The sequence below is a fragment of the Rhamphochromis longiceps genome, linkage group LG22 (assembly GCF_057381845.1).
Source record: "Rhamphochromis longiceps isolate RC_006_pf linkage group LG22, R_longiceps_female_GT1.1, whole genome shotgun sequence".
Classification (NCBI taxonomy): Eukaryota; Metazoa; Chordata; class Actinopteri; order Cichliformes; family Cichlidae; genus Rhamphochromis; species Rhamphochromis longiceps.
Window position 1 is genome coordinate 35683132 of NC_140577.1, and position 14084 is coordinate 35697215.

Here is a 14084-nt window from a genome sequence, read left to right on the forward strand (position 1 = left end):
TATGTCAACTGGATATAAATTTTAGGAGAAAAAGCATAGCTCTTAAAGACAATCGAGTTTTGGCATGCTGATCATTTAAAGAGCCCTGACCACCAGGAACAGGTTTCTGACAGGTTAGCAGAAAATACAGTCATTACGAAAATAAGAACTAGATGTAAATTTGAGGTAAATGACACGCAGCACAGCGCTGTGGGAGTCGGCTGCTGGTTAAAGGCTTCAGCCGAAACTTTTCTGCTCACTGGGTTTTGCCTTTGAGCAGTGACACATGAGGAGGTCGTTAACAAATTAAGATGAATCAGAGAGCAGCAACAGGGCGTCAGCCATAAACAAACACTGACAACTGCCTCATGACAACAGGCTCAGTTGTGAGTGTGATATTATATCGGCTGTTTCGAATGTCGTGCAGTAACATGCAGGCTAGTTTTGTAACAAAAATCTAAACAGATCCACAAATAACGAGTCATAATTCATATAATAATAATAATTAACACAGTGCTCATTCTCGATATAGTCCTGACTGTGGACTGTTAAATCTTACATTTATTCTTTATGTCAACAGTACACGCAACACTCTGTGCCCTTAAAGCGTCCACTTGGTCTCCTGGATAAAAACTAGCACAAAATCATTCATTAGCTTTGGTCAGTTCGTGTTCCAGCAGCGAGCTGCCGCTAAAGTCAATGAAGTCCGCGCGCTCGTTTATCTGCATTAGTGTCAGAGAACGTAAGTCGCGGTTTGCCAGGCCGCCCCCTCCTGTCATGTGCAGCCCGGGGAGGGAGGTGTGGAAACACCGCCCGTGTTTACGGTCTACATTCCTCCAGCTAGGGTGCTGCTCTCTGAACTGAACTGCTGGAAGCCATCAGCATTCATTCAGTAGATCGGCTCTGCTGGGAAGCACGTGAGGCGCTCGGAGACTTTTTCTTTGTTTTTAATAATCTAAACATTTGATTTTGCTCCAAAGATGCTCCACAAATGGTCTCCCTTTGAATCTTTAATACCTTTTTTTTTTTTGGAAGATTTAATTATGCGGCAGCGTAAAACTCTCAAATAATTACCCAGCAGTTTCCATCGTGTTTACCACTGTCACTCTTGCCACCTGCAGGCCCTTTCATTAGAACTTGTTGTGAACAGATGCCGGACTCCGCCTGTATGATTATTTCAAGCTCACCTCTGCGACTCAATGCGAAACAATAAGCACAAGAACGACAGCATGAATACGACAGAATGTGGAGAAGTTGGACCTACAGTGTGCGCTCCGGCGGTGCTGCCACTCTCTATGCGCCAGTCCGCTGATGCATGCTTTCAGAGCCTTCTCTTGCAACATGCAGGAGGACGGGCTGGAGGTGTAGAAATCCAGCATCTGTCCGGGACTTACGGTGAGCATGTCCATGCAGTCAAACATGATAAGAGGCTCTTCGTTCAACTACTCTTGTGTGTGATGGATAAAAATCGCCGACATAAGCGCAAGCAACTCCGTCGAACTCCTCTCCCCCTCCCTCCCCCTCTCCTTGGCACGGCGGATTTCGTTCCTCTTCTTCTCCTTCGTCCCGCACTGGAATCACTAATTATTTCAGTCCGAAACGCTCCGCCGCTTTTTCTAAATCCTCATTTCTTGCACCGAGTCTACTCTCCGCCCTGCCGCGAACCTCCGAAGACTCCATAATAATAACAATAATCCGACCTGTTTTTTGGAAATCGCCCCGTCTCGCATTGGGAGCGGTGGTAAAACACGCGCGAACAGGAGAATTTGTCTCTTGTAATAATAATAATAATAAAAAAGAACCACGGACGGCGTTTAAAAGCTCACGTTTCTTCTGCGATGACGAATGGGTTATCCACCCCCCCGCGCAACTCATTTCCAACTAGTTTTGCCACAGAGAGTGAAAGATTGAAATGCTTAATATATGCCGGTGAACTCTGTATGAACCCTTCCGAGGCGGCTGACCTTCAAATCACCCAGGCAGGCTGACATCACTGCAGCTCCGCAGCGCGGAACAAGGCGAAGTGAAGAAACGCAGGGGAAATAATACTTTCTTCAGTTGGGAAAGAAGACCCACGCAGCTAAAATTTGAAACGAGGTTTTTTTTATTGTCGTTATTATTATCAATTGTATTATTGTTATTGTTATTATTGTTATTAGTCATTATACAGTATCAGCACTCACATCTCTCTGGCTGTGATGGGCATATTGCTTTTTACGCACGACGCTCACTGTTGGTGAATGTTGGACCATGAGATCAGTCGTGAGGTCATATTATTTATTTGATTAGTGATAAGAACTTTATCGTCATTTTATTTATCTTTTATTTTTGAATTAAAAAACAATACTCTATTTTGTTAATAGTAAGCGTTCTTGTTTTACATGAAAACCATGTTTTTCACTGACAACGATAAGCATATTCACAGTTGTGCGCATTAGTAAAAGATATAAAGGGCTTATAAACTAAACTGTGACCTGTGATTTGCAACATTTTAGAAAACTGCTGACTTTGTTGTTATATTGATATACTGAACATATATACACAATGTTGGTAGCATTTAATATCTGAATAATTAAATGGCTGCATTCTAAAACATGAGTTTCAGTAAGACCCAGAATACAGATTTAAGTTGCTTTGACTTAATTTTAAAATAGCAGATTAAAGCAAAAAAAAAAAAAAATTAAGAAACTTTAGCATAATAATTTGAACCACTTTACTGAGAGTTCTTCTAAATACTCTTATTTATTTTGGCTACAGTGCAGCTGCCATTCCAAGAAATGAATTAAGTAGAACACATTTAAGCCTACAGGCTTACATGCTGAGGGAACAAATGTATTATTTCAAGAATCTTCCTTATTTAAAGTGTTCTTTGTATAGCATTTTCACACAGCATTAGTTTCTTATGATCTGTTATTGACAACAACATGATTCATCTGACTGTTGATCTTCCAGGCAGATGAATCTTTATCTGTTTTCAAACATGAAATCATATGAATAAGAGAATCAATCAACATAAATTATTTGCCCTCTCGCACATTTAGGAATATGCATGAGGGGGAAATCTTATATACAAATCCTCAAAACAACATTAAGGGAACAGCTGCTGATCACAAACACAAAGAGAGATAAACTTCAGTTAGGAAACAAAAACCATCGTGACCACTTACTGGTAGCTTGAGATGGTACCTGAAGGTCGTTCAGGTTTGCAGGTAGGTCTTCTAAAAAGGAACAGAAGTACTTCTTTGGGCTTCATGAGGGGCATTTCATAGGTTTTTTGTTTTTTTTTTTGAGTTGGCTGCCTTTTGTTCCAATCTTTGTTAAGATGCACTACGTCAATAATGTCTAGGTACAGGCTTTCACGAGGCCAATCCATGACTGATCGTGTTCCCATGTGTATGTTTTTCTATGCAGGTATGCTTTTACTGCACTTGCAGTGTTGGGATCACTGTAATTTGGAAAAATGAAGCTGTTCCAATACCTTTAACTTTACAAGGTCCCCAAAAAACCATGACGACACCTAAGGTGTATTTTACAGATGGCTAAAACCGCTCACTGATGTACTTCTTCCCTAACCTAGACCGTACATATAAACAATAATTTGAACCCAAAATGTCCACTTTGGATTAATGAATGATTAAAACAAGTTGCAGTCCAGTACGTGTGTGGTTAGAAATAGCTCAGCCTTTTCTCCTCATTTCAATTCTCTCTTCCATTGAGACTCTTTGCTGGGATTTTACCCCCATTTCCTAAGGACATGACTTTTAGATACTGTTTATAGACATATATATGCTATAGACACTTCTTTTACTTACGCAGTTTTCTTACATTTCTTTAAGGACAAATCCCATACCACATTGAGGTTTGACAAATGTTTCAGCTGATAGCTCTGTGGGAATCACCTCGTTGGTTCAAAGATACAATTGTATGTCTCTCAAACCTTGACATTTTTGGAAATTTGTAAATTCAACTAAAGAAATGAGAACAGATTTTGTGTTTTTGCGACCAGACTAAAGATAGACTTGGTTTTGTGTAGGTGTGTAGGTGTAGGTACAACACTAGTTTATTCACCTAGTGAGGTGCCTTTTGATGTTTTAATGATTTATAGATCAAAGTTAAGTGGCTCAAGACTTTTACACAGTCCTGTAAATATTTTATTTTAAATAGCATCATGTGCTAATTAGACAAGAAGTGCTGCTTTCTGAACTAAGCTCAGTATATTCTATCTAATAATTACTCTCCCTGTGCCTGTGTTTGGTTTCAAATTAAGACTAAATTACTGTGATATTCTTTGCTGGCCACCAGGCTCTACATGTTCTACTGACAGACCAGGCAAACACCGAAACAATCACCTAAAACCAGAATTGTATTTTCTTGTAAATGTCTCTAATTCTTATCATCTCTGTTTTGTGGTTTGAACTCTTGGTTTACATTAGTGAATGTCAGTTTCTACAGTTGCTCTAGTAAAAAAAAGTTCTTTGATTTTTTTGTGTATAAGTTTTGTCAATATCATTCTTGTTATTGATTCCTGTGATTGTATTATTCCTGCCTTGTAGCTGTTCCACACCAGCACATTGTGATATTGTGTTATGTTTGCTTGAGTTGTGTCAGAGGAAATCTTTCATGCTGGTGCTGTGGTTGGTTCTACTGCATCATAGTAATGTCTCATGTCTAAATCTCCTGGTTGGGTTAGTTCTGGTTCTGTGTGAAAGTTTGAATGTTCTCTCAACGCCTGCTTGGGTTTCATCCAAGTTCTCTGGCTTCCTCCAAAAACACATGTAAGGTAATTGGTGATGTGAAATTTGTCATGGATGTAAAGTAGATAAAAGTGCTGTGTGAATGTACGTTTGAAAATGTGCCTTGTAGTCTGAAGCACTTTGGGTGTCAGGGCCCCCAGTGCTAAATATTCCTGTCTTCTGAGGCCTCTTTGCTCCCTGTTTCAGATTCTCTCCCAGTGGACCTAAGCAATCTCTGCCTTTGTATTCCTTCATCTGTTTTGTTGAGCTGGTTCTCCATTAAAAATCGCCCCTGGAAAACCCTCCGCTCCACCAGCTGCTTGCCCTCCTGCCTATGATCTCCTGTGAGTAAACCAGTCCACCCCTCCTGGACCACTATTCACAAGTACACCTGAACATTAATCTTAACAACACTTGGAACTGTTATTTTACCCATGTACATTTTCGGGATTTAACACCCATCACCTCTCTCCCAGTGGACCGCCATCCCAGGCTCAGGTTCTGCCTTCTGAAGCTCACCCATCTATGCTCTCCCCTTTGTGCCCGTATTCTCTGGCACATAGTTTCCCAGTGCAAACCATTCAGTGTTTCAAGTTCTCTACTTCTTGTGCAAAGTAAATACATTTGCACTACTCTCTAGTCTCAACTTAGTCATGCTTTAGAGTCCACTTACCTTTGGTGCTTGCACCTTAACATAAAGGTCCAAACAGCAAGAAATTATTTTTTGAGTTGCTGGTTTCCACTGGTTTAAATAAACCAGCCAAACTGGTTTATTCCCGAATTGTCCCATTTCTAAATCTTTGTCTAGCAGAAATATTACATACATATTTGGATGCTTAAGCCTTATTAAAATCAAGTGTCAAAAGAAGATACTCATTCATCTAAACTAACACCATTAATTTGCTACCCGACACCATACTATACCAGAGAAAACCATGAAGAGCAGAAAACGAGTCTCAAGGTTTCAACTAGATCTGACACAAGGACATTCTATCTATTCATATCACATATCTTCATCATTACAGTCATTATGAAAGGCACCATGCAGCCTGTGAAGCCTGTATAAACAAGCAAAGTTATCTGTGGCTCTGCAGGGCATGGCCGTATCTGTAACAAACAGTCACCAGTGGCGCTTATAAAGAAATACTTTTGAGTCATATTATGGGAAATGTTCTAGTGTTTTTGGAACCACAATAAATACAAAAACCTACAATTCTAAACATTGTTTTTATCTACAGCAAATCTCTAAACTTTATAGTTTTATAAGTCAAGATTGTTGAAAAAAAGGCGTTTGTTCTAAATGCTGATAAAATCAATTTTTCCACTTCTCTGGTATAGTTTTACTTGATTTACAAGGAAAACAGATAGATAGATAGATAGATAGATAGATAGATAGATAGATAGATAGATAGATAGATAGATAGATCGATCGATCACAGAGTAAGTGAGGCAGTTTCAGAGGCAGAACCAGTTTGAGTGGTACACAGCACACAGCACACTGATCCCCACATAACTCATGAATATTGCACAGAGCCTACAGCAAAGCTGAAACAAAACCCCCTGGAACCCAGTCCCACCCCAAGCCCCTCCCCAACACACACGAGTTGACCCCTTGGAGTTCAGCAGGTGTAACACTAACTCCTGGACACACATTCACACAACCCCGGTCAGCACAGGTAATGAATACATTTGACAATCCACCTGTAATTAGAAGGTGATAATGAACCCATCCATCAAGATAAGCCACTTTTTGGCATCACTGCTCCGCAGTTCATGGCTGTTGCCAAAACTCACTCTACTGTGACTATAAGCAGTGTAGCTGATCATTTAATAAGGAAGAGTAAAGTCTGACAGCCTCAAGGGAACATGCATACAGCAGCTGATGTTTTTAGCTACTTTCAAATCCTATTTTTTCTCCACAAGAAATCCTTATTTTATAAAGTACTTATGAGAACTAGTCAGTTTGGTAGTCACAATTCATTCATGGGTCAAAACCCGTTCACACAGCTATATTTAGTTACATTTGCACTTAATCTATTGTTAATTTAATTGAACCTGCATGAAGCAGGAAAGTAATTTTCCACTCATGAATCGTGCCTGAGCACGATTTCAGTACATGAAATTATACCTTTGAGCTTCAAACTGATACAGAGTGAAAGTAAACCAATTTGGGATTCAGCATCTTGCCCCAGGATACTTTTGCCTGTGGACTGGACAGTCGGGTCTCAATGTAATGACCTTCCAATCGATAGACTGTTGGTATGGCTGTCTGCGTGCAGATTCTGTCAAGACTGCAGTGTGGTGACTAAGTAAGACAGAGTCAGGGTAGTCTTTTCAGGTCTGCAGTTGGGATCAAAATAAACATTTGAAGATGGTTGTGGTTGGATCCACAGATGGGGAAAGGGCTGGAAATTCAATTTTTAGAATTGTTTTGATGAAATCTCACACAGTATAGTGTTATCTGCTGCATATAGATTTTATATAATTTGTCCACGCTGGAGAAATTATATCTCTCGGCTGGCCTGGGAACCCCTTGGTGTTCAAGCTGGAGGAGGTGGCCGGGGAGGGGGAGGTCAGGGCTTCTCTGTTTAGGCCGCTGCCCCCGCGACCTGGGCCCAGTCCCAGATAAATGGAATAAGACGGATGGATGGATGATTTGTGCGGTCCAAGAAGAGCGGTGTTGTGGCAAATGTGCCAACAAAATGACTTCTAGTTACATGACTATTAGAAGTAATCAAGAGTTGGAATACTTTATATTTCCTTTTACATGGTTTGAGTTTACTTCATGTATCATGTGCTATGAAGTTCAGGACGTCTGTGTTCTGATGACTGATTGTGTTTATTTTGTTCATCTGATAAAAACAGAGAAGCTCGGGTCCAGTCCCGAAACATTTCTTGATGCACACATCAGAAACTTTTTTATGAAAGAGAGCAAAAATGAACTAATGTCAAACTGCCACAGAAAAATGTATCAATGCAGCCTCACAGAGGTTACAGCAGAAACTTGGCCAATAACAGGAAGTATACGTTGCTCCAAAAATTTAAGCAACACTTGAAAACACACCAGATGCCAAAGCTGGCTGTGTGGCTGACAGAGTTGGAACAAAATGCAAGACTTGGAAACAGAAGAGATAAACTAAAAGATGGCTTTATTAAACTAAAACAAAGTACAAAATTATGAGTCAAAAACAAGGAAACCAAATTTTTCTGGGCTCCTCTGGCAGCACTGTCCTATGTATGCAATAATTCTAACATGACTGTTTATTACGGATTTAAAAATCTTATTTGGTTTTCATATGTACCTATTTTCAGTGATATCAACTTTAATAGCAGGAAATTAACTAGACAATTCTTTTCCTTCTCTCTTTTTTGCCACATTTTTCAAGTAACCCTTTATTTGACAACAGTATAATAAAACTGGAGATTCTTTTTAGTGACCACTGTATGGAAACATTCTGGACGGGCCACTGAAGACACCCCGAAAAAAGTGATGCAGCATTTTGCTGAAATATGTTTCAAGCAACTCACAATGGTAGTTTGTGTGGCTCCCACATGCTTGTATGCATGCCTGACGATGTCGGGGCATGCTCATAATGAGACAATCGAGTCTCAGTTTCTTCCATGTGTCACGGCGGGGTGCGCCGCTGTGTTTTTTGAAACAGGACCCAAAAGCAGATGTGGACGAGGAGTTGCAGGTTTAAACAGAAAGCGATCCTTTATTTGGATGATAGCAGGAGTTAAACATGGAACCCTAAGCAAACTAAAAAACACTAAGAAACAAACACTATGACGTTCTATGACTAAGACTATAACAATGACAATGGTGGGATAACAGACGACCTGACAATGACATTCAGAAAACAGAGGACTTAAATACACACATGAGGCGATCAGGGGAAGTGGAGACACATGAGGAAACAGCTGACTTGGATATACATAATGATGCACAGAAAAGAGTAAACTAAATGCAGTGAACAAAGAACAGACTCTTTCAAAATAAAACAGGAAACACGGAGACATAGACATGAAACGAACTAGACAACAAGAGCCACACAGACATGACACATAACGGGTAAGCGCACGAACCAGGGAGACCGAGTACAGGGGAAGATGACAGAAACGACAACATGAACTTGACAACATAAGACACACAGACATAAACACATGAAGGGCAAGGGAGACTTAACACAAGGGTAATATAATAACAAATGAGCTAGAATAACTTAATGAACCTAAACAAACAATAAACATCAAAATAGACTAAAACTCAAAACACTGGGTCCATGACACCATAGTAGTAGTAGTATTATTTTATTGTCATTGTCAAGAACAATGAAATTGCGTTTGGGGCTTCCATACAACCCAAAAAAAGAAGAAAATAATAAATACCCCTTAAAACCCAAGTGTACATATTTAACCCAGTGTGACTCCAATGCAATAAGACAATCCTTAGCAATAATGTTCGTAGAAATTCAGACCATGTTCATTTTTACAGGTTCTTGTGTCTAGTCCTAGTTCACCCAGTTTAGGTTATAGTTTAGTTTTCACCTTTCCCATTTCCTTTTGTATTTTTGCTCGATCCAGGTGTTTTTCTTTCCCTCCCTCTACTTCTTTCTCCCGTTCCTTTCCCCCAGTCATGTCTGTCCCGTATGTAAGAACTGAAAATAAAATAAATAAACAATAAAAACAAAGGTCAATCAAATGGACCAATACGGCAAGGCCGGGATGGTGCACTCGGTAAAGTAAATCGGCTGGGCATCTTTCTTGGCCTTTAGACAATAATTCTGATGGCAAAAGAACCAAACGGGACAGGCGGCAAAAAAAAAAAAGAATCTAAGAAACTCCCACCCAACTCTGTTATCCAACTCAGAACATAAGTATGTTTTTCATGTCTCCCGCTTTGAGCTGTTTCTAATTTTGTAATTTTAAGATTTTTAGGAATGTTTTTCTTCACAATTGCACAGTATTTATTGATTATGTGCACTATCCTTGTCAAGAATGGCTCCAAGATTACGCACATTTTTACTGTAATGCCTTCCAGAGTAGTTATCTGGTTAAACACTACGTTTCTAAGACTTTTAGGCCAGGAGATTAGAGCCTATCCAGGTCCTTGTGTCTTTCAGAGATTCCTGCAGTTTAACTAAGTAGTATGTGTCACCTGGCTTCATAGACAGATACAGCCTGGAATCATTGACATAGCAAGGAAAATGTATACTATCCCATCTAATAATACTGTCTTGGAGAACGCTGTATAATATCAATAGAAATGATCCTAGCATGGAACTCCACCACCTTAAAGGCCCACGGTATTTAGCCCACTAATAGAAACAGATGGATCACATTTAATATCGAAACATTAATTAATGGCAGGACTTTTTTTGAGTAGTCTTCCAGGGATGGGGTTTAATAGAGATGGTGATGATTTAGAGGAAGTTATTGAACTTTACTCAGAAAGATCAACTGGAGACTGAAAGATTGATTACTTTGTAGATGGTACGTCATTACTTTGATGATCAAATGTCGTCTAAAAAATGCTTCAGTGTTTTCCAGAACAATTTCTTAACCTGTTGGTAGCACTAAGAGACTCAGGAAATAGCACTACCAATAGGATCTCTCCTCTGGGAAAAATTACTTCTTGCAATATTTTATGGCATTCTCCACCATATTTGTCAACCAAACACAGTTCAACCTTCACACTGGACTTAAAGTAAGCACAAGGCTCCCCTGACAGGGTATTTCAAGTTAAATGCACATTACTGTTTGCTCTGTACAAGACAATAGGTTATAAACAATGACTGTGAGGGCTGATTGTGAGTGGTTAAAGATGTGTACCGCTGGCCAGAGGTGCAGAAGAGAGACCCATTAGAAACGAGACTGCAATAAAGAGAGCTCATTTACTCCTAACAACCTAAGTACATTCAGCAATGGGTCCCCTGCTGGAAATCTGGGTCGATGGAGGAGCAGTAATTACACTTCTAAGTGTCTTAATGTGACTGCCTAAATTGTTTACTTTTCTGTCTCCCAAACACTGGCTGATGGATCATTTTCATTTCCAATTTGTGAGGGCATGTGTGTATCTGCTTGTCACCATATGCATGTGTATGAGCGTATTTTCTGTGTCACAATGCAATCGAATCCATCTAAGACAATTTTCTCATTTAGCCCTACAGCAAAGGCTTTCTTACAAAATTGTTAATGTTTTAATCTGTTTTTAGTTTACTTTAGTGTATTTTAATGGTGAGCAAAACACTATTAATTTTTCATTTGCTACATCCACTGTCCTATAAGAAAAGGTTTTAGATGTTGTTTTGACAGGTCCATATTTACTTGGCTCATGTCTCATGATAGCTGTGGTTTTAGCTATCATGGCAGCAACATTTCAAACTGTGATAGAACCAAACCTTTCTGTGGAAATTGATCTATTACGGTCAACAATTGGTTCTTTAACAGTTTTATAAAGTTATCTTTGTAAAATAAAGGGATATAGTGCTATAGTATAGAAATAAACTCTATTCATTCTCTTGGCATTGATCACCTTTGCATGTGATTTAAAAACATTTAAAAGATGTTCAAAAAGAAGAAGCTCTCATTTCAGAAAAACAATCAATAAATGTACTAATTTGTCCATAAAACCCATAGCCCTGATATTGTGTTTTCAGCTCTGCCAAGGGGATTCCAAGATATTCACAGAAAAAAGTTCTGTTTCCAGTATATATATTACATATTATCAGTGTTGGGGAGTAACGGAATACATGTACCGCCGTTACGTATTTAAAATACAAAATATGAGTAACTGTATTCCGTTACAGTTACCGTTTAAAAAGGTGGTATTCAGAATACAGTTACTTTGTTGAAATAAATGGATTACACTGCGGTACTTTCCTGTTTCATTTTGTCGCGGGTCAGGACTGTTTGGGTTTTGTTTGACAGCTACGTGCTGTTGTTCCAGGCGGCAGCGTTACGGTTGCCATGGTTACAGGGTGACGCTCTCTCTCTGCGTGTTTCCTGGGTGAGAGAGCGCCTTTTTGTTGTTGTGCTAAGCTAATAGGCAGAATGCTACAGGTATAGGGCTTTGGAGCGTGATGTCACGGGGGTGGGCGTGGAAAGGATTTTGGCCCGAGCCGCCATTTTGAGGGTCTAAACAAAGCGCAAGCAAAAAAGGAGCAAAGGCACACACAACAGCCATGGTTCGTATTTGCTGTGTGGTCAGCTGCAATGTTCGATCGCACGACCAGCAAGAGAATAAGCTTGAAAGAATGTAGCCTCATAGGCAGTGTAGTCCCTGCTGCAGGGAGAATGGATGCCATACCCGTTATGTCTCTTATGAGCGCGAGTTGGGAGGAAAAGGGGAGTGGAAAAGTACGAGTTGTCATCAAGGAAAAACGGGAGCTGGAAGCATGTAAATATAATAATAACCACTGCAGCCAAGAAGAGTGCCTGACGAGCCCAGTTGTAAGTAAGCTATTAAGACTCGACTGTACACCGTGTTCGTGTTTTCCTCTGAAACAATAAGTTCTGTTGGAGCAGCCTTTCAACGCCTCGCTCTGTCTCTCACTAGCAAAGTTGACCCAGACAACAAAGTAAAGCTATTTTTCGGCTACGAGCCGACACGAACCCGACGTATTAGTCAGAGGTCCCTTTACTACAGTTCGGAGTCACGGATCTTCAGTAACAGTAATAAATCACACAGCAATAGTACATTCACGTAGTTGTAAACAGCATGATAATATATTAAGTAATCCAAAGTATTCAGAATACGTTACTGTCATTGAGTAACGTAACAGAATACGTTACAGAATACATTTTGGGGCATGTAATCTGTAATCTGTAATGGAATACATTTAAAAGTAACCTTCCCAAAACTGTATATTATGTTACTGCAGTTTACTTAAAGTTGTAAAAAAATTTATTTGCTGTGTGCATACACATGAAAATGTCAAACCTGAATTCTTTTTAATGGCCAGTAAATAAATCATTAGATTTTATTATTTTAATAGACATTTTGACTCTCTCTCTTAGTCTCATTCTTTGAGCCAGTTTGTTACAAGATAGTGATAGAAAGAACACTCAAGATTCACTGAATAGTGGGTAAAAATCAATTAACACTTGCTTTTTCCGTTTTTTAATGCATCTTTTTTTTAACACCAACTATAACCTTATGTGACTTAGACACCGACTACTGTGAGCAAGAGCTGTATAGTGTTGTCATACAATGGTGAGTTTGAACTTTTAATTGACTGTTTGTGATGCTAGCAGCTGATGCTAATTGGCTGCTGCCAGTCCAAACAATTTGAAGGATTGTTGTCTATTTGTTGGATAACAAATGTTTTGAAGCTATACAATCTGTATATAGCAGTTGAACTGTTTTAGTTAAATCCTTATTGATTAAATATACTTTAAATATACTGTTTATTTATTTATTTATTTATGTATTTATAAATTGTGTACACAGGAACAAGAATAACTTAATGTATTTAGCTCAACTGGCTGACATTTTCATATTCTTGTGATTTGTTATTGGCTCTGTTTATTTAATGCAGGCCAGGTGACCCTTTTTGGGTATAAAAAAGGATGGCGAGCCAACGAACGGCTAGGAACAGGAATCGTTCTGCATTGAAGCTTCCACTTCCACTGGTCTGGTAGGAAGTTATCAAAGACGATGCTCTGTGCTCTTCTCTGAAACCATTTTTCAATTACACTGATTTCTACAATCATACACACCATTCCCCCGTTTATGGACAATAGCGCTTGGACATCTCTCATGGACACTCAGATAAAATTCATGGACTTTTCCCTCTTCTGTGTGGACAAGTGCTTTTGATGTTGATGTGTGTTACTTATGGGGAACATTTTTTTAAATTTGAGAATCTATATTGCTTGATATAAGCTACAGGATTATTTAGTTATCTTTGTGCACCCCAACTGGGTTTTTGATTAATCGAACCGCTGCAGCAGGAATGATTATTTAAGTTTCCCCTTTTCTTTGTTAGTTTCCTTTGGTTTTGTTGAAATACATGGTACCTGCAAAAGCATTTTGTGTTATGTGTATTTATTAATTACTGACAATCAGCTCCAGTGGCCGTTCTTAAATCTTCTGATTAACAATAGCCCAATATTCTGCTTAATACCTGACATGTATTAATTCAATAGAGCTTCATTAGTGTTACATATGGACGATACCCACCGTCACCATTACCAAGACGAACAAGCTGATCTACACAACGGCAGCAGTGATCAGTGAGATGTTTGGCTACTAGCCAACTATTGGAGCTGCAGAAAGGTGCAATGAAGAAGGTGCCTAAGAAATACAGCAAGCTTTCCATACCTGAAACTGCCAGGCGAGACTCACAGTCTTGGCGTGCCACTTTAAGA

At 39.3% G+C, this 14084-nt stretch overlaps 1 protein-coding gene and 1 long non-coding RNA gene across 2 annotated transcripts in view; one reads left to right on the top strand and one right to left on the bottom strand.

Moving 5' to 3' along the window:
* Positions 1-5115, bottom strand: part of LOC146644431 (retinoic acid receptor beta-like) — a 123498-nt gene extending 118383 nt beyond the window's left edge. The window contains exon 1 of the mRNA XM_085395317.1: positions 1244-5115. Within this exon, the coding sequence (XP_085251443.1) occupies positions 1244-1400 (157 nt within the window). The 5' untranslated portion in view covers positions 1401-5115. The remainder of the gene's footprint in view (positions 1-1243) is intronic.
* On the top strand, positions 881-13683 carry LOC146644432 (uncharacterized). The gene is made up of 3 exons (XR_014909228.1): positions 881-1374; positions 4920-5056; positions 13253-13683. It is a non-coding gene; the product is annotated as an uncharacterized LOC146644432 (long non-coding RNA).
* Positions 13684-14084: the final 401 nt, after the last annotated feature.